The sequence below is a fragment of the Diuraphis noxia genome, unplaced genomic scaffold (genome assembly GCF_037042655.1).
Source record: "Diuraphis noxia isolate RWA-SAM2 unplaced genomic scaffold, SU_Dnox_SAM2 contig0001, whole genome shotgun sequence".
Lineage (NCBI taxonomy): Eukaryota > Metazoa > Arthropoda > Insecta > Hemiptera > Aphididae > Diuraphis > Diuraphis noxia.
The window spans coordinates 58,284,077-58,311,414 of NW_028301711.1; the positions used below are offsets into that span (position 1 = coordinate 58,284,077).

A 27,338-nucleotide genomic window follows, 5' to 3' on the forward strand; every position below is an offset into this window, starting at 1 on the left:
AGCCACAGGTTTTCTTTATAGTTTCTTTATAGTTATTCAAATTGAATTATTCATCAAGGTGCAACAAGACGTAGCGACTTTTTAGTGTACAGCAGCACATGATGTTATGGCATTTATTTTTTGGTTAAAGTTAACTAAAAAATTATTTAAATATTGAAAATCTATTACAATAAGTGTTTAATACTCTTTCAACTAATAATGTAAGTATAATTACGCATATGCTCAATTTTATACTTCAGTCAGGCCTGGAAATATAGTAGTGTGAGCTTCAGTTCCGGATCTAAGTCTCAGGAGGCCAGCTGCAACTACCAATAAGAGGTTACTTAAAAAAAAAAAAATGTGGTCGACTTAATACTTATCTATTTATTTTTATTTATTTTTTAAAATATATTAAACAAACTAAAATACATTTAAGTACCTTAATTAATAGATACATTATGAAATTATACATTCACTTATTATTCTCATACTTATTATACCTCTTAGATATGATGTATGCTTCTATTCTAGTAAAATATAAATTAAGTATAAATATCATTAATATGATAATGACTGTATTCTCTACTTGTCCTAGAATGAAAGGACACAAATATGAAATGTTAAAAATAAATCATATATAAATAAACATTTAACAATATTATGAATGGTTTTTAATTTTTGAATTCTGAAAAATATTTTTAAAAAATCTTCTTGATATTATATTAGCAAAATTGGAACATTTTTACTTCACTGAACACCCTTTTTTGTGGGGGTTTTACAGGGGACAGATATTTTTAGGTAAAAAAAAATATTGGCAAAATCAGAGTTAGGGGCACTAAGATAGTTTTAAAGTTGAAGCTAATCGAAATTTTCTCTTTATATTATAGCCCTTAAATACCCATTATACGATTGATATTGATGAATTATTGTACAGTGGTGAGTACACTTTAACTTTGACCGCTTATAAAGTGTTCGATCCCCCCAATTCTCAACGAATCTTTTTTTTCTTTTTGTAAATTATGATCTCAATAATTCTGATTTAGCTTCCTAGTGCATTTTTTAAAGTATGTGGTTTAACGCCTTTTTTCTGAGGATTATTATTTTTTGCCTATATATTAAAAAAACAATATTATAACCAAGGGTGATCGCTACGCATCCTCTGGCATTTATTTTTGTAGAAAAACATTTCCTCCAATTATTGTTTGAGAACTAAATGTACAAATGTTACAATCATGTGTGTAAACTGTACCTATACTATAATAAAAATATATTCTTATAATTTTATAATTGTATATCACATATCCATTTAATTTCAGAATTTTAAATTATAATACTATTGTGTAATAAGTCTACTGATTTAAACATATAAATTATTATACAAAAATACAAGTATAGGTCAAATATAGTCTTAATTCTTAATGTTTATAAGAATTCTTAAATAATCATATAATTAAAAGAAATAGTTTTGATAAAAGTGTATCTACTAATTTCTTTGGAATTTTTTTCAGTAATTTTTAACTGGTGTAATGTTTTCTGCTATCCGGAATGTTTTTATAATATATTATATTACTATATTTTATTCAATCCTCAACAAATATTGCTTAAAAATTATAATTGTCTGTTTTCAAACTTTTTTAGTGGAAAAGGGCTATGGCGGAGACAGCCAATATTATTTTGGCCGAAACGTGTAAATCAATGGAAGTTGCTAAAACGTCGGGCAACGGTTAGTTTCTCACTCAGATGGGTCATGCCTTAAGGTTGCCACACACTGCAGCGGTAGCGGTTATGACAAAATGAAGCGGGACATAATTTTACCGCCACCGCTGCAATGTATGGCGACCTTTATAGTGATGGCCACGACTATTCTATAGAGCAGTGGTTCTCAACCCAGTTTGCCTAGAAAAAGTCTGATTTTTATAATTATGCTGTGTAAAAAATATTGAAAACTGTACTTTATTATTTAATTACATTTATGTTGAGTGTGCCACGAATATTTGAAATGTTTAATATTGTGAATCGAAAAAGTTTGAGAACCACTGGACACTGCTATAGAGTAGTGTCCTTAACACAAAAACAGTGGCCAGTATCTGTCAAGAACCCAACGGTCGCTATATAGTACCTATTTAGTAGGTATCAAACTTATTTCTGAAAATCTCAACAGGTCCCTAATACACAACGTACAGAATCAGCTTATATACAATATCCTTGTTATTTAAAAGAATGATTTAATATTAGGATCACATTCATTTTTATTAATAACACTCAATATTGTGTTAAGTGTAACTGCAAATTATGAGAGAATCAAATAAAAACATTAACCTTGAACAAAAAAGTTTACACCTTTATAAAGGGTTTAAAGATAACATTGAGAAACAAAACTATTTGAAAGATAACATAATAATCATTAATAAATTTATACAGAATTTATATAAAATGTTTATATTATTATTTTCATGGTGTTCAGTGATATGACATGTCTTTAACCTAACCTTAATAAAATGTGTTTGAGACGTTTAAGTATTGGACTCTTATAATAATACTACAGAGAGATTATTCAATATAGATTGATAATTCAAAATTTAAATCACATAAACTTTTAAGCCAAGCCTATTTCAATATTAATGTGAATAAAAAAAAAACACAAATCAACCATTTTCTTATATATTGGCCAAAGATCTTCTGATCAATATACATTTATTAGTACCTATGTCAAATAAAAAAGTTATCAGTCACTACCTACATTACATAACCTAATACTATTATGTAAATATTAATAATATTCTTTGTATCTAATTGCTTTCTTACTTATTCACACTTGGCAATCAAGAACACTGATAAACATGAAATCATATGGAAAAAAAAATATAATATAGATATTATTAAACATATGAGATTTTCTCTTGTCTTACTGACAACCATTTGGTTAGAAATAAGATAAAAAAAGATGAAAGTCAAGTACATCACACAAGTGAGAGAGTGCCTTTTATCGAGGGTACTATTTAACCTGTAACACACTTTAACTACCTATCTACTTATTTAATTTGTAAGAAATACTATTAGTTATATTAATAATTGTATTTAAAATTTTAAAATCTTATTCATAGCTTAAAGCCAAGTAACTACATTATTCATCTATTTTTAATGATACATTGTTTGACTCTCTATATACCAAAAAAATTCTAGGGCTAATAGCTAATCCTGTACAGTTAAAGTGAACTAGTTCAAAATAATTCACAACTTCATCTGCTCTGGATTGATAGTTTAAAACTTTTAAATTCCATGAAATGTATTAAACAAAAAGAAGAAAATGTTTTGCACAAACTATTGGTAATTTTTAAGTCCCTATTTATTTATTTTTAATCTTACTAAACATTTGATCAATTAAATTTCATGTTTTTAAGTAGGTATATGTAATCTGCAATTGCATGTATAAGTTTTTTAAATTGTTTTGTATATTGATTAAAAATGGTTCTATTCTGCTTTGATGAACTATTTTATTCGAGTTCGTCTTGAAAATGTACATGGATGTGTACTTTAGAAGCAAAATTTATTGAAGCAAATAAACAATTATATTGTAAATCCTACTTGTATTACATTTGCTTTAGTTTATAACGTATACATTAATCTTAGTCATCCATCGTGTTATGTGTTCAATGTTTATGGCATGTAGCTTGTAGATGAACACAGAAAGAAAAACAAGAAACTACCTATGTATAAATTATTTAAGTTTTATGGTCAATGTGTGATGAGAAAGAATTTAATATGGCTTTAACGTAATTTTACAATGAATTAATAAATGACCCAAACACTAGAGACTTTGGTATACATTTTGATGGCAAGTATGGAGACAAAGTTAACTTATTTTACGCTAAACAAAAATGGTCTAGCAGTCTAGGAGTAAATTTCAATATGCATATAGAATTTATGCACAAAACAATTAAATATCACATACTATTCAAATTGTTATAAAGTTAGACAGTTAAATAAAAGTGTAATAACTGTTATAAGATATACCCATGACAAAAAATGGAAAAGATAATTAGATTAACTAAGTAATATATAATAAGTATCCAAAAAATAAAAAAAGACAACATGAAAGTACATTATTCAACCTGCCAATTAACCAGAGTGCTGTAACAACTAGTGTTTAAAGTGAATATACACCAAATCAATTTAAAAAAAAAAAAAAATAAACTGTTATGATTCGTGTTGTTCATTGATATGCTCTACTTATAAATTGAGTTAAAATTTTCATGTCCTAATTACTAAATTAAGTCTATAATATATACAAACATATTGTTATATCTAAAAATATGATATTAACATTATTTATCAATTTATAATTGTCTTATTTCAACTATTACAGATACTATAAATCTCATTTTGGACGTTTCTGCAAACAATAGCATTGATGATGAAATACAATTTCATATTAAGAGATGAGGAAGTGAAAAACTGTAAATATGCAAGAATAATTTAAAAAACAAGCCATTAGCATAACCAAACAAACTATTAAGTAAACAATTAAAAACATAGAACATTTTAAAGAAGACTTAAACAAAATACCTATATCATAACATCCTACGCCTATCTCTACAGACAACAATGGAAAAATATCTTATCTACTTATTTGAATTTTGATAACAGCCTAACGTAATGATAATGGAGGAAAAAAGTATGCAGTGCATGCTCCAGACCTCTTTCGAGGTACGTGTTATGTTTTTTTGTCGAGTTAAGGTGTTGGTAATCATAATTAATAATTATCAATTATCAATATTATCGACTAACCGTCTGATTATATCTTCCATAAAACATTTTGAAATCATGTATAAGGTGTAACGTCTGAATAATATTATCAATAACGTATTTGGTGGAATATTGAATTTATTGGCCATTTCACATTGTTTACCATAATCTTTTTCAATCAACTGTATTAAATGAACTTTGGCCGAAATTGAAAGGATAATATTTAATTTACACTTCTTTTTCATTTCACTACAAACGGCTACATTCACGAGTACCAACGAGCGAAATCTAAATCACTAGGTATATTGAATGTACTGCAACATTTTCTGTTCTTAGTTTCTTACCATAAAATAAATTTTTTCGTGTAGGTACTCGAGATTACGAAAAACGATTAATTTTATATCGAGCTATCGAAATACAAAAATGCTATTAAGAGGACGTAATATCTGCCTCAGATGTGCGTAACATAGCAAATTGTATGCTCAGCAGATCCGCTTAGCTCAGTTAGTTTAAATATTAGAGTTATAAGTATTTTAAGATGTAAATACACACAATTTACAATTTTAAAATACTTATAACTTGCTTCAAAATTAAAATTTAATACAAAACCGATGAGGTTGTCTAAATAATACTCTTAGGTACCTTTAAATTTTATAACAGATCAATTTACTCTAGGTTTTAAACTAACGGAGCTAAACAAGATCTGTTGAGCTTAAAATTTGCCGTTATGTTACGCACTTGTAAGACGGAGACAATACATGCGGGTACAGGGGCGGATCCAGCCAAAAATAACGGGGGAGGGCAGTAGTATTTCATAGACGTAAATATAGTGGCTGTTTCCAAAAATGAATAATTAATATACACAATAAATTTTACATGAATATTAGAGATAGGGGGCGATCGGGGCGATCGCCCCCCCCCCCCCCTGGATCCGCAACTGTGCGGGTATATCGTCCTCTCAAGCGTAATGGTAGTTTCAAGTTGAATTAAATATAGTTTGAGATCGCGACGTTCAACATAATACGAATCTACTGTAGTTAAATATTTAAGATATTACATATGGTACTAATATTGACTTCAGATAACAGTTCAGTGTTTTGTTTTTCAGAGTATTCATAATTCAAATTTTACTATTCCAGTTTATTGTATTTTAATGTAAAAATCATTCGATGTCAACATTTGGAACAAATGTTACATATTGTACAACAATATGATTCGATATAATAAAAACATCTGCATGAGGACTCGACATGAAGTATTGATATTGGTGTAAAAGCGCCTAAATATGCATTACTGTGTTTAAAAACTGTGGTTTTGGTGCTCCTTTTTTCACTTCTTTAGAAATATTATATTGTATGATAAAAAAAAAAAAAAATTAAAGAAAAATAACTGGATTTATTAACAAATATTAATCTGTATAGTAAATTTCTGTTTTAACATATCAAGATGAAATAAATTATGATATAGTATGATGATACATATACTATATATATATAATTATTTTTTAATATACAGCAAATTAAAAAAAAAAAAAAAAAAAAAAAAAAATGATGATACAACAAGCAGCTGATTACGGCTCTTCTCTGACTACATATGGGCTTCATTAATAAATCGATATTATATTTACTAATTCTTATATCGATTGTATTATTGATAAGTTTGATTATATATTAATATCAATATTTTACTAACAAATACAATAGTACAATCGATAGCAGAGTTGATAAATATAATATCGATTTATTAGTGAATCTTCCTGCATAACACACGAGAAGCGCTGTAGGCAATGTACCAAAACATGATGCCATAGACCATCGGCCTATGATGGTAGGTATGTGGTTAGTAACGTATCAGTAAACGCAGTCGCTGTATCAGTTCTGTGGCTTCCTTTACAGCGCGAGAGTGATTGACTCTGTTTAAATTTCATAATAATAACAACAACAATTTATTAAAGTGTTTAACGTCAAGGTATTTTATTTTTATTATTGCCATCATGAATTCCGATGAAGTCAAGCCCTCTCCGCCCGCCGTCCAAGTAACTGTAAGTTATGTTATCGAGCAAACCTGTTTTTGTACATTTATTTTTCGATGTGAGGATAGTAAGGAATTGAGATTTTCTACTTTTCAATATCTTAGTGCCATATATACAACAAAGATGATGGGCTGCATATTTCTATCACCATGATGAGCAGTACCATCAACTCATTTAGGTATAGTAAGAAACTGGAAAAAATATTTTTACGATTTTTATTCCATGACATGAAAAATATGTAATTTGTTTTCATTTCCTCATTTACACACACCATTACAAATATTCAGAACCAATAAAATTAATCAATCATCATAAATTGTATCAGTTAAAAATATTTATGTTGTCTTAAATTGGCGTTTTTACGATATTTCAATTTTTATGAAATTTATGAGTTAGTATGTAAAATGTTACGATTAAAAATTCTCATATCACGCTTTATAATTTAAATATTACAAAAAAAAACCAACGTAACTAACAGTTAACATTTAAAATTTTTAATTTTACAATCTGTGGATTAATATACACAAAGTTGGTTTCGCGCGCGCGTTTATAAATGGCGCGCTTAACACAAAATTTAGCGGTGACTTTTTATAAACTATCATGGCAGAGAAATTTAAATTAAAACAATTATATAAGCTGTACCTATACTATCAAGGTCAATATAGAATATTATAATTATAGTCATATTATACAGTTTTTACTGAAATTAAAAAAAGGTTTAATTCCCATTTCTGCCAATTTAACCTGCAAGATAGAAATATTGTGAAACAACTGAAAGTCAATGGAATTTTTTTTCTTATAACATAGGTTGTAGTATATAATCTTCACAGTGCACATACAAAGACACCCTATACATATGTATAAAAATCTTAAATTTTTTTATATGAGATATTACTTATTAAATATTGTCATAGATATAAACCATGAAAAATCGAATGAATTATTTCAAGTTAAAGTTTTATGATCAACAATTCAAATATACCTTAAAAATAATGATTTTTATCTTTTTAAATACACATACATCGTATATAAATTATACTACTGATTTTTTATTATACATTTATATAAGTACACAACAGGGCAAAATGTTCTCCAAAAATATGGAATATAAGACATGTACCTAATAGTTTTATGAAAGCATGCATATATCGGAAACGGTACATAATATCTGATTGATTCCCTGATCATTTTGCTCAAGGTTAGTATTAGTATTAAATTTAATACTTAATCTATAAAACTATTAAATTTGACCCTTGCTCTTGGCACCTTGTTACAAAGTGTAGGAACGCTCTCTTGATAAGGCTTAACGCGCAGCCATCTACAATATATGTCGTAAGTCAAGTTCACAGCTACGCCCTTTGATGTGACAAAGGCATAGGTACGCTATCGTATTCTGATTTTCCATTGTAACTATGGTTTTATTCATTTTAAGGAATGCATTTAAGCGGAGGGGAGTGTATTCACGCGAAGTGCACTAATTTATTGTCCCCTCCTCCCCCATCCCGGCAGGAGGTGTAACATGTACCTACTGGGCCCATGGAGATGAAAAACAGCATGATGTTTGTGTCGTCGTATTTGTCTGCGCTGCGCTACGCTAGTATTGTCATCGTAGTATATTATATTGTAAAATAATAAAATATTACATAGGTACCTACATTCGTACCTTTTAGGTAGGTAGTAGAATCGTTTGCGAGGAATTTTTTTTATTGTTAGCTAAATCCTATTTCACTGACCATAACACGTTTATGGGTACATAATACATATGGGTAAACAATTTCATACAATTTTTGGACACCTTGGAAACCATTAGCCAATGATGCATAGCAGTATTTCCAGGATAGTGCTATATAACTTATGATAATATTTTCAATGGCTTGTGATACTGCATTGGGAGCCGTTTTGGAGAAGTCAATTATTTCCAAAAGATTCAAAATACCTATATAAATTTTTATTTTGTACCAAAATCAGTAGGCATCAGATTTTTATGTTTTCATGAAATAATTCTTAGACAAGCTTTACAATATTATATTGTTCATATTCTATTTAAAAATAACGTATGCACCTATACTAATCTCATTATAGATAATACATAATTACTAATTAATTTTAGTAATATCATATTATAAGTACCTATAGTTAAGACATTCGGAAAATAAAAATATACAAATATTATATCTACCTATAAAACATAGTAGATAAAATGTACAACTTTATAAATACATACTTATATATTTTAATATAGTGTATATCACTCCCCAAACTTAAAAACTGTAGTGTAGTTTTGTTTAATATTGAGAAATGTTAAATGTGTGATGTATATAGTTCATATAAAAAAATAACATGATATGATTAGTTCATATTTTAATTCTTTGCTGTAGCAAACGAAATAGGAAAAACTAGTCGGCGTACGATATGTGGCATATGGCACATAGTTTAGAGAGTCTCTGTCTATGTAGTATAGTAGGTTTTAGGCATGGGCGTGGGTAAGGGGGGTTTGGGTGTTCAAACACCCCCCGAAATTAAATAAAACAATCTAACCTAACCAAGAAAACAAAGTTTTATCTTATATTATTTTTTTATATTTTTAAATTTGTAAATTATATGGTCAAAATATTGTATTTATATTATAAATAATAATAATTATTATTATATTAATATAGATTTAGACAAAAACCACCTCCGAAAATATTTCCTACCTATGCCCATGGTTGTAGGTACCTACCTCGGGGCTACCTATAAAGGATAAATGTATAATAATTAAAAAACTGAATACAACAAATCCAATTGCCAGTCCCATGATAATTTGTTCTTCAAACGTGCATGCGAATTGATAAGTGGATTTGAGTAACTTGAGTCTCAATTACGAATTAAGTAGATAGGTAGTAGATCCTATTTATTATTTGACCTCACCTACAGTTATTTGTTAAAACAATAAACGATTAGTCGGCAGGGCAAAGTTCAAAGTGCATTGATTGTGATCTATAGAAATTCTAAAATATAATTTAATTCATGTAACAGATACTTCAAAATAAAAACTTTTATTTGGTGTTTCCAGGTAATTTTATTAATTTTTATAAAATATTTTATTTTTCGAGTTTTTAGTGTGTACGTTGCAAGTGAGAATTTAAAATATTACGCAAGATACTTTAAAGTTTGTTAGGTTTTATACTTATGCAGTGATCATAATTTAACTTAGGTATCTTAATTTTATATTTATGTATGTTTAGAATGTATAGGTACTTATTAATATATGAACTGTGGCGTCTTTCATACTCTACCATAGGTTGCCAAGTGTGTTAAATTAATACTTACACGTAGATACTTGAAATGTTCATCTAATATTTATATTAACATTTTCTGTGTATTATGGTACACTCGGCATTTTATTATTGTTTATAGGTACTCTTAATTAGCTATTAAAAATAGACATATGAAATTGTCGTTTTTTTAAATAATTTAATATAAAAAATTGATTGCTAAACATTTAAATCAAGATAGATTTATTATAAGTTAAAATAAGGTTTGAGTGTAAATTCACAAAAATGTTTTATAAGCGTTTGAAGTTAAAATTTTCACAAATTTTGTTAAAGTCGTGAAAATTGCAAACTATTCTGTAACCTTAGGGCTTAGGCAAATTTTATATGGGCTCTTATCATACGCAATGTACTGTACGTGCACGTTTCTGTTACATTAGTTTTTAATATAAATTTAATAATTTATTTCAAATAATTTTAAATCATAAGCGCCACTATGACGATGGTGCGTTTCCCTCTCCTAGTATGACACGTATGAACTTAATCAATGTAAATTATAAATGTGCGTGCGTATTATATACGCCCATGTGAAACTGGCCTAACCTAACCAAGGTTTTAAAATTTAAAACGAGGTTCCTCATAAGTTGTTATCGTTGGAATTAAAAAAAAATTAATCGTAATTTCTCAAATATTTTTGAAAAATTTCGAAAAACTCAATGTGTCATATTTACTATTTATGTAATGGATTACTTTACCAAGGTTTCTAATTATACTACTTACTAGTTACATATTTTTTGTTACTTTAAAAATTCAGTTGAACTTAATATCTCTATGAATTTTTGTTGTTTATTTTTTTATATGCTTATTTATATTTGTGTATCGTATTATTAGCATTTCAGAGTTTGATTTTATCTTATTCGAGTAATATTTGTTTTCGTTGATCTCTATTATTATAATTGGAGCCCAGATTTCAATGTAAAGTGTATCTTTTTTTGATTAATCATTCTTTCCAAGTATAAAATTTGTTATGTAACGAGTGTTTCAAAGCTTAACTCTTATTTTGCATTTTTAATGCATATTTCGGCGTTCTTATGTTTTAAGAGCATTTTTAGCATTTTTAGCATTATTAGGTCATTTTTATGGTTTTTAATGCATATTCGTTCAATATACTATACAAATTTAGCGTATTTATTATTAATATATAGTTTAGTATTTATGTTTAAAATGAATAATTTGCCCCAAAACATATGTTTTCCAACATCATAGCAGCATCAAGTCAAATTTTCCAAATTTATTTTTTCAATAAAGTAAATATATTTTAGCAATAAATTCCAAATTAAAATAACAAATTGTATAAAAAAAATATAAATGGCATTTTTTGAGGAAAAATGCATTTTTTAAGAACATTTTTGGCTATTTTTAGTGCTTATTTGTATGGTTTTAAGTGAATTTAAATCCGGTGCCTAATCATAATTAATTAATAATTGACATTTGGATGTGTTAGATAGGTATGTTTTCGACTATCTTAATACGTAGTTTATTATCGTTTTTTCCTATAGTCGTTATTATCTACTGGTGTAATTAACGACTTCCTGTTGTTTTCATTCTTTCCTTGGAATAATTGTTCTAATACCCTATTAATGTATACAAATGATCGTTCGACTGTAAATAACGTGATATGTACACAATCTAATCAATTATATTTCACAGTCTAAATTCCAAATGAAATGTTAAATATTTGTATGATTTGGTACTTATACATGAGTTATAGGTGTATTGTATGATATTATATTAAATATATTAAATATATTGATCGAAGAAAGTTTCATAATAATATACTAAAAATGTATTTTTATTGCACCTATGCATTTTTTTCTGGTTTATGGGTGATTCTTAGTATTAGTCATTTTACTAAAATAAGGTAAATATATAGGTACAATTATTATATCATGAGGACAATTTTTAAAATTTTCCTTATGCTACATGCATTGGAAAATATGATATGCCTATTATTAATATGAATACGTAACTATTTTAATTGAATTATTTTTATTTATTATTCTACTGCGTTTGAAATAAAATAATATTGAAATACAATACAGCACCTATTTTTATTTTTTAGATTATTGAGGAATGTAAGATACTTGTTTTATCCAATGAACAACTATTAGCCTTAATGAACGATATGGATAAAGCCATCAGGAATGGTTTGTGCAAAGAAACCAATCCATCTTCTGTTGTCAAGTGTTATATTACTTATGTACAAGATTTACCAAATGGAACTGGTAAAAATCGATTCCTATGATTATAATATGATTATTTTTGCTGATGACATTAAATTAATTTGTTTTTTTGTTTTTTCAGAGAGAGGTAAATTCTTGGCTTTAGACTTGGGTGGCACCAATTTTCGCGTGTTATTGATTGAATTGGGAGAGAAAAACTACTTCCATATGGACTTTGAAACCTTCAAAGTTCCCAGTAAGATCCAAACTGGCAAAGGCACAGAAGTAATTAAAAATATATAATCTTGCTAATAATTGATAACTATGTACCTTACTTATGTATGCCATTATATTATGTAGTTATTCGATCATATTGCTAAATGTCTGGCAGAATTCGTAAAAAAATACAAACTAGACAACAAAACGGCATTACCTTTGGGCTTTACTTTTAGTTTTCCACTTAGACAAGTTGGATTAACCAAAGGGTATTTAAATAGCTGGACTAAAGGATTTGACTGTTCAGGAGTGGTTAATGAAGATGTTGTCAGGCTTCTCAAAGATGCTATCAAGAGGAGAAAGGTAATTACATTACCAAATTCAAGTAGTTTTGTTTTAGTACGCTTATAAAATTATAACATATTTTATCATATTTCTATGATATGTATTTTTATAGTACATATTAAAATGTATCAATAGTTTTAAAATCATAGAATGTTAATTGATGGTATGACGTATGAATCTAATTTAATTATGCGATCAGAATCCCAATGGGATGTGCTCAACAAGAAAAGTATAGGCAATATACCAAAAAAAAAAAAAAATAAAAAAAATATTAAAAACACGGAATACTAATATACTTTTCAAAATTTAATTCAGATGTCCGAAAGTATTGGGCAGTTGGTAATCGGACTACATTTTATCTATCTTTTTTTTTAAATGATGAAAATGTACAATTATGAAATTAATTTAATTAGTAACTACAATAACAACTTATAGTTTGATAAAATTAATATACATGTTGTAAAATACAAATACTTAACAATATTTGACTAATCATAATAATGTTATCAATAAAAACAGTTTAAGTTTGACATTGATGTTTGACATTAACTGTCTCAGTGGCTAATTTGCCAAATAATTGGTAGTAGATTACAAAAATTATAAATTACTTTTATTTTAACAAAATACCTAACCTAATTAAGCTAAATTGTTAAAAAATAACAACAGAAGCGTAGCGTGCCACTACTGCCACTTGTTATTTTCCTCGCTGCATAGATATGTTTTTAAAATTATGATTAAAAAAATATTGGCCCATGCCCAAAAATACATCTGGTTCTCATTTTACAAAAAGGTCAATTTCCAAACCGCTCCAATTTTCCAAATTCCTTTCCTCTTCGTTAAGACTTTGGACTGTCTCAAAACAGAAAGGGAGCCTTTCAGGTTGCACCGAAATATCTATAATATGCCAATATGATAATAATTGAAATTATTTTCTGCATTATGTTATCAAAAACTAGATATTAAGCAAGATTTTAATACCTACCTATGCTTACATGTAGATACTAGATACTAAAAATTTACTTGTCTATAAAATAATATAACGTAATGTCGCAATAAAAGGTTGGTTTATTTTAATGTTAATTTTACTAGGACGTACAGATAGATGTATGTGGAATATTGAACGATACAACTGGTACACTCATGTCATGTGCTTGGAAGACTCCAAACACCAAAATTGGACTTATTGTTGGTATGTTACGCACATTATTTTACTTATTTAATAGTTATTTTTTCATGATGCTGATTTAATTTTTAATTTTTTTCTAGTTATAATAATATCAGAATTATTATGTGTCTTTATTTACTCAACACATAAGTACTATGTTGTATATTATTATATAATTTAGAACTTACTACTGTTGTACAATTGAATACCTACCTACCTATTAATAATAATGTACTACCTAACTACCTAACTTATTAATAATGTACTAATTATATCATACCTTTAATTCTATATCTAAATCAATTTTAAACAAAATAATTGGATATTTTCTGTTTTTATAGATGAGAAAAGTGTATTTAATTATTTATATTTTTTTTAAATAATATAAAAGAGTATATTTTATAAATTATTATCACGTAAGACAAACTTGTTTGTTTAGTACATTTAACATTAGAATATTTAAATAATGGTGACCTTCACAATGAAGAATATAGGTTATTTACCTTTTACTTCGGCATTAAATGATAACATTATTGCTTCCTGTTATATGTCAAGAGTCAAATTTGGAATCAAATATCTATTAGATAATGTTATAGCAGTTTTTGTGATGTTGTTATATATTATTATATTTGACCGCCAGTCAATTAAAATTAGGTCTAATGTTTAACACTTTGAGATAAAATTTATCAACATTTATTTATTAATTTGTATTATTAATGAGGAGCAAAAAATAATAACAACTATGTTGTAGTTAGAAGGTTATTATGTACAGTTAAAATTTCTAAGAACAATTTTACATAGGTATTATGGATTTTATCACATTATTCAATTAATTATAAAAAATTAAAAAGTCAAGTGACGTCATTGATCATGCCTACCGTAATTGTCTATTTGTGTATTATAATAAACTTGTGTGTATAGTGTTTACATACGAATGTGGCTCAATGCACACAATATTTCTTATGTTTTAATGTTATTTGCTTGATATTTTATTATTCTATTTTATGTGTATTTATGCGCTGGAAATGATAGTTCAAGTAGAAATTAAATTTTTATTTTTTTTCAATACTTAGAAAAATGTTAAAACTAATGTTTGTTAAACGCGCTATAATTTAACACGCGGTTTATTGTAGTATTAAATTTCTTATTTCTCAGATATTCTTCAGCTATCCTATTCAGCATAACAATTTATATATAAGATAGAAAAATAAGTAAATTATTATGTGAAGTGTGCCATTTTCACCCATCACGTGCTATAAAATAGGGATCGTGCAGTGGTTAAAAGGACGTAACAAATTTGGATCCCATCTTTTAAAAAGGTTAATTCCAACTGCTTCTTTCAAAACAGGTTTTACGAAAATAATATAAAAAAAAAATTATATTTTGTGAATTAAATTTTATTAAAATAATATTTAATGTTGTGGTACGTCGTACGTATAATTATTTCTGCTATAGAATTTGCCCAATTTTTCGGAATTTTCGATATCATCAATATGTCTAATATTTTTAGAATTCTATTTTTAAAAATTAATTTTAGATTTAAAAATACGGTACCTATAACGATTACCGGTATATCGACCTCTAATCGGTGTATCGGGATTACCGTCAGCAGTTTTGGAATTTACCTGTTCGCAAAACTATTTTCAACGTGAGCCGATTTGAAAATATGGTCGAGGCACGTTTGGACCAGGGACGTTAGGGACACTAATAAAAATGCAACTCGTTTGAACCAAGATTTTGTGAACCCGTTTGGACCAATTTTTTATTCGTATATTTTACTTCTAAATAATTACTAAAAAGCCCGCTTAGATGTTCCGTTAAACTGTGCAAACTAATTTGTAGATTGTGTAGAGAACAAAATTATTTATAATTGATGGCTGACCAAAAACCCACAGTTGCATTATACGTTTATACAATTAATATAATATAAATGATATCTGTTACGACACGGCCCTATCAGCCGGTGCGATAATACTAATTGACAATAATTGCGGTTACCTATATATTACTATCGCAAACACTATATTCTACGTATGCGCTGTGGTGACATCGAAGCCCAGTTCCTATACCTTTATCCGAGTTGTATAAAACTAATAGTTTTTAGTCCAAACAGGTCTTCAAAATTGGTCCAAACGAGTTGTGTGTTAGGAAAATTGGTCCAAACGGGTCCTGCCCGAAAATATTTACCTGTTCATAAAACCCTTTTTGGCGATAGCAGTTTGGAGTGTGCCGGGCTAATTATGTTATGAGTTTATTTTAAATTATTCAATACCTCTTAAAATTTATTATTTTTATCAGATTTCGTTAGACCTATTTGATTGCTTGTTGGTCTACAAAATATTTTGTATAACTTCAAATAATGATTTGGAAATAATTTTGTGTTGTGTGCTTTTTTAACAGGCATTTTCAAATTTAACAATAATATACATTTTTATAAAATAATCATAAATATACATATATATATTATCATACATCTTACTATGGATGTCGGGATTGGTGGGGGAGGGGTGGAGCAGAACCGTAATACTAATTTTAGAGCATTGTAAAACCTAGAATAATTTTATGAAATTTAAATTGGTTTATGTCATATTATATTACATATTTATTTATATTTCATTATATTACAAAATATATTGTTAGCCATAGCTTAAATAATAACTATGCGTTTTTAATAAATCTTGAAAATACAAGTTTTGAAAGTATTCTGTAGAATATAGTTTTATGATCTAAAATATTAGTAATGTGTGGAAATAGCATACGAAGTCGGTGGGGGGAGGGTTATCGCTTCAGGTTATGGGAAAGGAGGGGGGAGTTTGATAAGTTCACATACCTGTCCTAAGCTATAGTTTAAATACAATAGTAAGGCCAAAAATTAAATAACATAATGATTAAAGGGCATTTTACGGGTGGCCTAATCTACTCCTGCCACTAAAAGGGCGACACTCCTATTAAGGGGATTGGAAGTGCTCCATTTCTAAGGAGTAAACGATAGGCATTTAGTTTAACAGTTGATGTCGCTTACTGCTGTTGTGTGAGTAGTAAATGCTCATTTGTGTGAGTGTCCAATACGCCACCACTACTACCCGCATATTCAACAACGGTGCGATATTCATCAAAATATCGAAAACCGGTTTTAGTCAACTAACTTTATCTAATAATACAATAACAATAGTCATTAAGTCGCAATTAGAGTAGTATGCGTGTGTGACCCATATTAGGTCTGCTAAATAATTGCATAAAATAAAAATCACAAATAATTCATTCATATAGTTAAAAATAAAAATTTTATAAAAAAAAAGTTTTAGAACGAATATTTATAACATCTAATTATTAATTAATTCCAACACAAGCTTTTAGCTTATAAGAAGTGTGCAATTTTTGCTTGTTTAAATTTCTTGTATTGCAAAACATAAATAAATATACAAAAAATCAAGATGTATTAGAAATAAAATTAAAAACTAAAGGTTACAGAATTAAACAATTTTTTCGGGAATGCCTGGTCTTATTGGTAATCCTCGATCAAACCTAGAATCGATTATTTCTGGAAGTAATGACTCCATATAAAATCGAGTAACAAATGGTTCAATTTTAGTATTCCAAAATGATTCATCTCTAGGTATTTTATCTATCACAAAACCTGCCAAAATCATATACATTTAAAAACGACAAAAAACGACTAGGTATATAATAATTTGATTACCTTTGGGACTCCATACAACAAAATAACAATATTTTTTTTCGGTAATATTAAGTTGGCCCTGTACTTGGAAATAATAATTGTCTGTTTTTTTTAAAACAAGCTTTCCCTTATAATCAGCCATATACTTTAATTTTTTGAGAGTAACAGCTTCCTGTGGTGTGTATTCTTTTATACTCGACGGACATTTTATTTCTATTATCGAGTCTTCGTTTATTAACCCGTCCGGACTCGCAGCCAAATAATGCAGGGATTTATGAATAAATAAACCTGCTAACTGTATAGTTATTCCTAAAGTTTCTTGAACGGCGTTTCTGGCAATTGACTCATTTTCGATTCCATACCTATGTTAAATGTTAAACAAAATAATATTTTAATATAATGCATACTAATCTAACATAGTTACAAATTATAGTTATAAATTAAAATAAATCAATAAATAATATTTAGTAACTACGTCTCAATCATTAAAAAACTTTAGCTTACCTCGTAGCTGAACTTCCTTGAAAAATATCGTACAAAATATGCTTTACAGTATTTGCACGGGAAGTTGTTGGTCGAAGCTTACAAACCTTTCCAAAGTTAGACGCCGTTAGTCGATATTTTCTATAATGTTGCCACATATCATTATCTTGCTGTCCAATTGTACTTCGTTCAATTGCTACTATCTCTTCAGATTTTAATGTTATTTTTTTCAAAAATAGTTCCTTTTTATTTTGATACTCATCAAAAGGCATATCAATTATTTCGCAACCCATTTCCACAGCTCCATAATCATCATCGGGTCCAGAAAATAATTTACGCTTATTCATTGTAAATCTATAAATAATATTAAGTGGTTGTAACGTGATATTGGTTTTTTTAAATATATAAATTAAATTACGTCGGTTTTTTAAAATTTAAACGTCGTCTTCTTGATAATTCGCGCATTTTATCAACTTTTTTAATATATTTTTTTGTAATTATACCAGGACTTAAATTAGTCATTTTTTTATGTAACTGACTAATGTAGTTAGATCCCAAATTAAACGATGTCACTGCAGTATGACACCTAGCACCATACGATCCTAAAATAATAATTCAAGATTTAAAAAAAATACAAAATTACCTACAATATGATATGCTTTTATAATAATATTATACCTCGTAAAGAAAAGTTGATTCTTTTGCCACCAACGTACTTGGCAATGACGTTATTAAAACCTTCAACCACATTGTTATTGACGTTATAGATCAGGCTCGATACATGATGTGCAACTATATTTCTGGCCCCTAAGATATCAGCCCATAATCCAGAAGTTTGCATTTGAGGAACTAGATTAACTTCATTTTCTTTCGGGCCTTTACAAAAATAACTAAAAATAAATAAAATATAATTTATACATATATGTATTGTAACCCACTAACTTAATTTTAAAAATAACTATTGTTCATTTGGTTTGTAACAATTTAAAAAAAAATTAATTACCTAGCACAATCATCATGGTAGCCAAATACATGGTATGGGCTATTTAAAATATCATGTTTTAAAAGCGCGACTTTTTCATTGTGACTAAGATTCATTTCTTTTCTAAAAGCTATTGCCTTCGTCACTGCACATCTTTAAAAAAAAAATTATTATTATACATAGGTTTGTTAATTATTCATAAAAACTCATTACCGTAATTTAAGTCGTCTATCTTTTAAAATTTTCCTCAAAACTCCTGGTACTACTATCCCGGAGGTACTCTTCCGACGAGTGGATATATCCACAATACGGTTACAATAATTTCTTAGAATATGATTTACACATTCTATTTTTTTAATAAATATATCGGGTCCATAAGGTTTTGCCAATGATAATTTTTTCATGACACTTGAGTCCCCGTCACCAATAAGTTTATTAAAAATTACATTGTGCATTGACATACTTTGGCGGAAACCTTCAACAATAATGTCTGCTTCCATTGAAGTGGAAGTTCCTTCCCAGTTCTTAAAACATTTATGAACAGAAACTTCTTTCTCGTTGGATTCAGCTTTTTGACAAACAGCACAAAATTTATTTCGAATTCCCATAAAAAGTATTTTTTTTGTTCGGTATCCAATAATTGTCGCCTATATAAAATAATTTATAATGTTATTATTTTTAAAAACGACTTATTGAATATTTTATAATTTTTTAACCATAAAATACTACGAAAGCTTACGTAATTTCGACAAATTTAACGCTACTTAACCCTTTTATAAAAAAATATTTGAAGAGTTACTTAACTTTTTATATTAGGTAAATTCAATATTTATGATACTTTAAATTACTATTTTTAAGCTTTTTTTAGCTAACGAAAAATTTCTAGTTTCAAAAATCAAAAATGCGGGTAAGAAGTGGATGTCGCTCTACTGTACAGTAGTTTAATAGTGGTTACTGTAATGGATGGTATCAAATTTGAATTCAATGATATAATATCATTGTATACGAAAAACGATTCTGATCGGAGACGAGTTGTCACTCTTGGATATTTTATACAATGTTAATTATATTGTTATTATTTTTAAAAAAAAATGTAGGTACCTATAAATAAAACAAATTTCAAATTAATCAAATAAGATCCATTATGTTACATGGAACCTTGCTTCAAATTTTCAATCCTTAGCTATAAAAGTTAAGCATTTTATAAATTTTTAACAACTAAAGAATTTGTAAATTTTCAATTACACAAATTTTGTCAAAATTTTAACTTTAAATGGTTATAAAAAAAAATCGTGCCTATGTATTTAAATATTTTCTATCTGCTATTATATTAACTTATGGGGAACCTTGTATTAAATTTTCAAGTTTTTTGACCCAACGAATAAAATTTTATTGACAATTATAGAATAAAAAACTAAATAACGGAAAAATTCAAACGTCTATAAATAACTTAAAAATTGATAAAATATTTAGAAAATTTTATCAAGTATAGGAATTGATGAAATAAATATTTGGTGTAAATTTCAAATTTCTACAATTATTCGTTTTTATATAAGAACAAAATAAGAATATCAGTACAATAGAAATTGAGTGAATATCTAATATTGTAATTTAAATGCTCAAAAATTTATTTTGACTTTCCGGTAGAAATTTTTTACTTGATAAATGTAGACATATTCATGAAGAATCTTGTATAGAATTTTCAAACCTTAGATTTAAAAAGAAAAATTTTTATGAATTTCTTACTCAAAATAAATGGCAAATTTTCGTGATTTTTACGTATTTTGTCAAAATTCGAACTTCCAATGCTTATTAAAAAAAATTGTGACCATGTATTTTTAATATTTTTTAACTACTATTGCGAAAATATATTAGAAGTATTGTATCAAATTTTGAATTTATAGAAAAAAAAACTAAAAAAGATTGAAAATTTTATCATGTATAGAAAATGCCAGTATAAACATTCAGTGAAAATTTCATGTTTCTATGGTAATTTGTTTTAGAGTTACACCAATATCTAAAATCGATTTTTTCAAAAATGCACCAACTAGATTCACTTTCGAACCGGAAAAGCTACTGAAGTTTAAAATCGAAGCATTATTTCGACAATTTCTCGTGAACACAGACAAAAAAAAAACACAACATAGTAAAATCAACACAAATAATACAATAGAAATAAAATTTGAAATGTCTATAAATTGTTAAAAAATATTTAAAATATTCTGAAAATTTTATCATGTATTAAGAATGCAATTTTAAAGATTTGGTGAAAAATTTAAGTATCTACGCCTATTTGTTTTTAAGTCACACTAAAAATATTAATTCAATTCTACCAATAAAAATTTAAAAAAATGATTTACGATAATATAAAAATAATATAATAATATAATACTTACTACACCAGAAAGGGCATTGTAGTTACTTTTGTAAGACCTTTTAGACCATGTACCGTCTGCTACAACCGTAATTAGTGGTATTCCATTTTCATTTACGTTATTTTCTTCCACTGCAAGTCTAGCCTCTTCTTTACCAGCCATTTCCATTGCTTCTATAGCTGTGTTCTCGGTATGTTTAATTAAGTCATTATGAATTTTTTGATATAACGGATTACTCATATTAGGCATATTTAAAAAAGCTGAAAATGTGTCTAGTTGTGTATACCCTTGTCCAGTATTTACGATTGCAGCCACCATTGCCGAATTTACAGGCATACTAGCACGATCTTCACTTGGAATAATAAAAATATAACCAATATCTAAAGCACTGATACTAATACACTAATAATGCACTGAAACTAAACTTTAGATGGAGCGCCGGTAAGTTCTAACTACTAAGTGTCGACTAAATCCATAGATAACTTCGGGCATAATCGTACAGTAGGTATATTGTGTAAACTCATTACAGTAAAGATACCAAATTATAAATATATTGCAATTCATTTGAATTCATTATAAGTCTATTTAGGAATTATATTAGGTACGCTGGCAGCTCGCGTTGCGCGCCGGTATCAAACGTTTCCGGGAAACAATTTATGGCCCGCACGCGCATGCACAAGTCTTTACATTTGATGAAATAAAATATTTTGTTCCGACGAGGAAACAATTTCAATCAATGAAGACCTAAAAGCCTGACAAAAATACGTCAACTCAAAATGATCATATTTTAATTCTGTAAAAATATTTGTACTTGTCGTTGTGTTTTTTAGGTTATTGCGGAAGTCAATTTTAGAATAACTGTTTAACATTCTTAAAAAAGGCACTTAAGTAAATCTAAAAATTAAAAAAAAATTTAGAAACTCAAATAAAATTTAAAAACAATTTTTTAAAAAATATCAAAAATCGATTTCCATAATAACCTAGAAAAAGGTCGATCAACTCAGATCTTTTTACAGAATTAAAATATGATCATTTTAAGTATGCGTAATCTTGTCAGGCTTTTAGGTCTAAAACGTGAAATAAATATGCTGCTTCCAATCGCCTTAATACCAAATAGTATTTCTGTATACTTCAGATTCCAAAAAATTTTAAGCTTGTTCCAGTGAAATTTTATAGTTTCATACCCCTCCCAGAATAATTTGTACAAAGTAACAATAATTATGTAATAAGTATAAGCAATACAAATACAAATTAAATTATTAAATAAATTATTTTAGGTACTTTCTAGTTTCTACATCCTTTTTCATAACTTGACACAGTTTTTATCGTTCGAAATTAAATATATCAATTTTTAATATTAATAATATAATATGAAGAAAATAGTGATTATACATATTTTGTGAAAAAAGATTTTGAGAGAGGATTTATTTCAAATTAAGTTATTAATAACAATCATAGATAATAGAAGAATGGATAAACTATGCAACCTTATCACATAGGAATTATATTTTAGCCATTAGAGGTTATAATGAACATATACATACTTAACATTACTTATAAAGGTCCACTTGTGGAAGTGAGAGACTGCTTTTCTCTATTCCTCATTAAAGACAGCATCCTCTTGTATTGTATGCATTAACATGACCTATATATTTTTCTATTATCTATGATAACAAATAGACATAAGGTCATGGATAAATAAATATCAATCATTTTCTTCTTTGATTATTGTGCACTGTTAAAGAAACCTCAGCATACGGTTTCGCTTCTTGTAAGGAACTACACCTGCCTTCCTTACCTACCTAGATGCAAATAGTTTTTTTTAGGAATTCAATTTTCATATTTTTATTTTTATTAACTACCTACCGACCTAAAATATTTTACTTGAAAAAAAATAATTTTGGATGGTATATTGTAGTAATATTATGCCCTTAATAAAATGTTGATAATATATAAAATACTATAATCAGTTAGATTGACGATCTAGAATCGAGGGGCTTTAAACACATTTTTTAACATCAAGGCCTTAATATAACAATCTAAATTTGATACTCGGATACAGTATATCCAAGTTTATGACTCTGGGCCTTACAACAGTTACAACTGTGGACCGCTTGTTAGCCTTTAGAAGCTAGTTATGAGCCGCAGAGGTTTGGTCATGACCGGATCGTCATAGGGACCACCAGAACCTAGTCTGTTCTCGTATCTTTTCGAATCCGGTCACCTTTCACTTTAGGGATCCTTTCCCTCTCCAAGATGATTTATTACTATCTAGCATTGGTCCTACAACCACCATGTTTCAGCCAAGGTAGATTCCTCAACTTTGGGGGTCACCGTTTCCAGAGCGTCGAGCTGATCTGGCGTACAGTAAGGCTTTCCTCTCCCGCGTCACTGACTAGGTTTTAAGTTAACGTCAGTGGATAAACTCGAGGTTTCTGTCCTCTCTCACTATTCTGGTTTCCCAGGTCTTCTGGCCTTATTGGGATTTTCTTCCCTTGTGCGTTGGTCATAACCTCCCGTTTTAGGACCTGGTTGTCCTTATCCGTTTAGTTGCCTTTTATGACAAGTTGGATTACACTGAAGACGTATTCTTATCCACAACGCATGGCATAATACTCGTGTACAATGATATGAGTAGGAAAAATTGAATTATTTGTTTGTTTTTAAATTTAATTTTAAATTTCAGAATTTAATACTTAGAAATTTATTAAATATTGAATTTCTGACATTTTACATCGTTACTCGGGTATATTGAAATAAATGTACACGAAAAAATATTTAGCCCGATGGTTCTGAAAGTGATTGTTTATGACATGTCTGTTTGTGTAGGAACGGGCTGTAATGCATGTTACGTTGAAAAGGTGGAGAACGCCGAACTTTTTGACGGTGACAAAACGAAATCACATGTGATCGTGAACTGTGAGTGGGGTGCGTTTGGAGACGATGGAAAATTAGATGCCATCCGCACGAAATACGATCGAGATATCGACGAGAATTCGTTGAACCCAGGACAACAAAGGTAAGTGTGTTGTTCGATAAGAATGATAAAATAACGTTTTTATCTATTTCGGTTACGGTGTCTGAACTCTGAAGTATAAAACACTTCTCGCTGTGGTGTCTTAGATTCGAAAAGATGATCAGTGGCATGTATATGGGTGAGATTGTGAGATTAACCATCGTGGACTTGGCTAATCAAAACAAACTCTTCAAAGGAAAACTTTCCGATCAAATGAAGACCAAGGGAGCGTTTGGCGCATCATTCGTGTCTGACATTGAAAGGTATACCAATCAGCTATATGTAATATTGTTATAATAATACGATATTTAAAGTGTTTGAATCCATTTTAGTGTTAATTTATGATAAAGTATAATGCATTAAAAAAACAATGCAATGAAAATATATTTTTTCCAGTGGCGTATAATAATATACTTAGTAGACTTACGTCTCATGTTTAAACTTTTACGAATAAATATTGGTTAGAAATATCGAGGAAAACTGACTACACTATGTTTTTTTGTAAATATTAAGACATTTTTCAATAAATGTATTTCAAACATTTTATATACCTCAAATTTTTAATACAAACTAGTTGAAGCAACCTTAAACGGGTGCAATAGTGAAAAAAAATATGGTTTCGTACTTCGCGTAATACGGCTTATTGAAAAGATATACAGTAAAAATACCTACTGTAAATATTTTAAAGGCGCATTTTATTTAAAATCGTAAGATGTCCCATTTTTTGATATTTTTATTAAATAGTTAAATAGCTCAATGATAAAAATCAAGAAAATACACAATTTTATTTAGGTACCTACTATGAAATATTGAATGATTAGAATGTGATCTCAATAATCCAGCTGCTTACGATTATGACCCTAAAAAAAGTTAAGTGTGACATAAGTAGCCAGAACAATATATAGTTGTAACGATTACGGGTGGGAGGGGGCTATGGATGATCGGTCCCTCTAAATTATTTACTGATTCACGTTGTCTGAAAGTATTAAGTGCTTAAGGCAGTAGACCTATCATACTCTCTCGTTATGACTTATGGTTCTATACGTTTACGTAATATTATATTGGTATACCTAACTATAATACTATATAGCACTAATTTTAGTTTTTATATTTCAGTGATACTGGTAACTATAAAAACACGTTGAAAGTTTTGAGTGAGATGGGCATTAATAATCCATCGTTGGTCGATTGTGCCAACGTACGGTACATTTGCGAATGTGTGTCCAGTCGGTCAGCGCATCTGGTATCTGTCGGGTTAGCTGTGCTTCTCAACAAAATGGACGAAAAATCCGTCACGATTGGCGTTGACGGCTCGGTATATCGCTTTCATCCGTATTTCCACAAACTCATAATGGAAAAGACCAGGCAACTGGTGAAACCCGACATCAATGTGAGTAAATATAGGCACAATGTTGTACCTACTTCAGTGTTCTCGTAATTGATTATCGGCCTTATAATCCATCATAAGCAAATATTTGATCATAAACGTGAGAGGGTTTGCCATTTTAACCAATATACAAAATTATTTATGCTTTAAACTTCGACCTACTGCTTAGGTGCCTTTTTACTAGTAATTATTTGTGATGTAGCAATTTTTCTAGCAGACAACATTTATAATAGTCCCAGGCCCCTAGGACATAGTTATAGATTAATAGCTATAACTTATGATTTATAAATAGAGCACGAATGTTGTTATAGGTAGTAAAAAAAATGTGAAATTCATTGTGGTACCCAGAGGAAGAGTGGGACCTAATTTACGTACAGAGAATTTTAACAACATAAAAATAAATAAGTACTATAATATACATGACTGATTATTAATAGCTGTTGTAATTAATGTTATGTTCTTATTTTTTTTTTTTTGGATTTTGTTGCAGTATGAACAGTATTATTAAAATTATTAAATAATCTTAAAAAAAAAAAAAAAAAAAAAATTTTTATTCTTTGTTTAATATCTAATTTCATCCTCATTTTAATATGAAATATTTATCATAAAATGTTTTAAAAAATACTTTCGAATTTGACCACTCAAAAGTATAAAAAATATTTGTATCCGCTATCAATTTTCTAGCAAAAAACATTTTCAAAGTTATGAATATAATCATTTTTCAACTAATGATTATGATAATAGAAAATAAACCAAACTGATTTTTACATTTTTCAGTTTGATTTGATGTTGTCCGAAGACGGAAGTGGTCGTGGAGCCGCTCTTGTTGCAGCTGTAGCTTTTCGAGATGAATTACCATCTATGACAAATGGAGTGGCAAAGCATTAATGATGCCATTATAAAAATTGATTACAAAAATTATGTTGTTTTATTACATATTTTAAACAATTTTATTAGTTTTTAAGGAATAGTGGTACGTCTTATGAATGACGGAAGTATGTAAGTTATGGGTACAAATAAGTAATTTAACAATTTGCAACCTTACTAAATTGTATGTTTGTTATTGTTAAGTTTGGAAATTGTATAAGATAATAATAGTGTTTTTCGCTTTCAATACATTTTACTAATGAAGGACCAAACAAATTTTGTTATTTTATAAATTTTCAATTTTTGTTACATTAAATTATGACCATAAACAATCCAGTTATTAATATTATGACGTTATCAGAATTCTTAACTACACTTAATTAAACTATTACTGTAGGATTTTTGACTGTTTTTTTTAAAAAGGTCTAATCTCTGGTTTGAAATTGAAAACTATTATTATGACCACAATAAAAAAACTTAAATCTATAGACTTAATACCAAAAGAAATAAATTGTGATCAGGGCACAAATAATCAAAAATTGAGAAATATATTAAAATAACAATTGATGAACCGTTATTGACATTTGAAG

At 28.2% G+C, this 27,338-nt stretch overlaps 2 protein-coding genes across 3 annotated transcripts; one reads left to right on the forward strand and one right to left on the reverse strand.

Annotated features, from left to right (window-relative positions):
- The first annotated feature begins 1,426 nt into the window (after positions 1-1,426).
- LOC107166736 (hexokinase-2-like) lies at positions 1,427-27,080 on the forward strand. 2 transcript variants are annotated; one of them, XM_015515524.2, is made up of 10 exons: positions 1,427-1,702; positions 4,346-4,686; positions 12,134-12,296; positions 12,376-12,518; positions 12,594-12,812; positions 13,884-13,983; positions 24,308-24,497; positions 24,602-24,757; positions 25,611-25,884; positions 26,659-27,080. In XM_015515524.2, exons 2-10 carry the CDS (start codon positions 4,636-4,638, stop codon positions 26,767-26,769), a joined length of 1,407 nt encoding a protein of 468 aa, XP_015371010.1. In that variant the 5' UTR covers positions 1,427-1,702; positions 4,346-4,635; the 3' UTR covers positions 26,770-27,080. The 2 variants fall into 2 exon arrangements, with proteins under 2 accessions (XP_015371010.1, XP_015371012.2); XM_015515526.2 differs by lacking the exons at positions 1,427-1,702; positions 4,346-4,686 and adding an exon at positions 6,552-6,766.
- On the reverse strand, positions 17,335-22,461 carry LOC149061014 (uncharacterized). Its single transcript, XM_089216288.1, has 8 exons — positions 21,500-22,461; positions 19,317-19,750; positions 19,125-19,256; positions 18,800-19,011; positions 18,540-18,723; positions 18,143-18,475; positions 17,660-18,000; positions 17,335-17,596 (listed from the first exon to the last, which is right to left on the reverse strand). Exons 1-8 carry the CDS (start codon positions 21,812-21,814, stop codon positions 17,433-17,435), a joined length of 2,115 nt encoding a protein of 704 aa, XP_089072414.1. The 5' UTR covers positions 21,815-22,461; the 3' UTR covers positions 17,335-17,432.
- Positions 27,081-27,338: the final 258 nt, after the last annotated feature.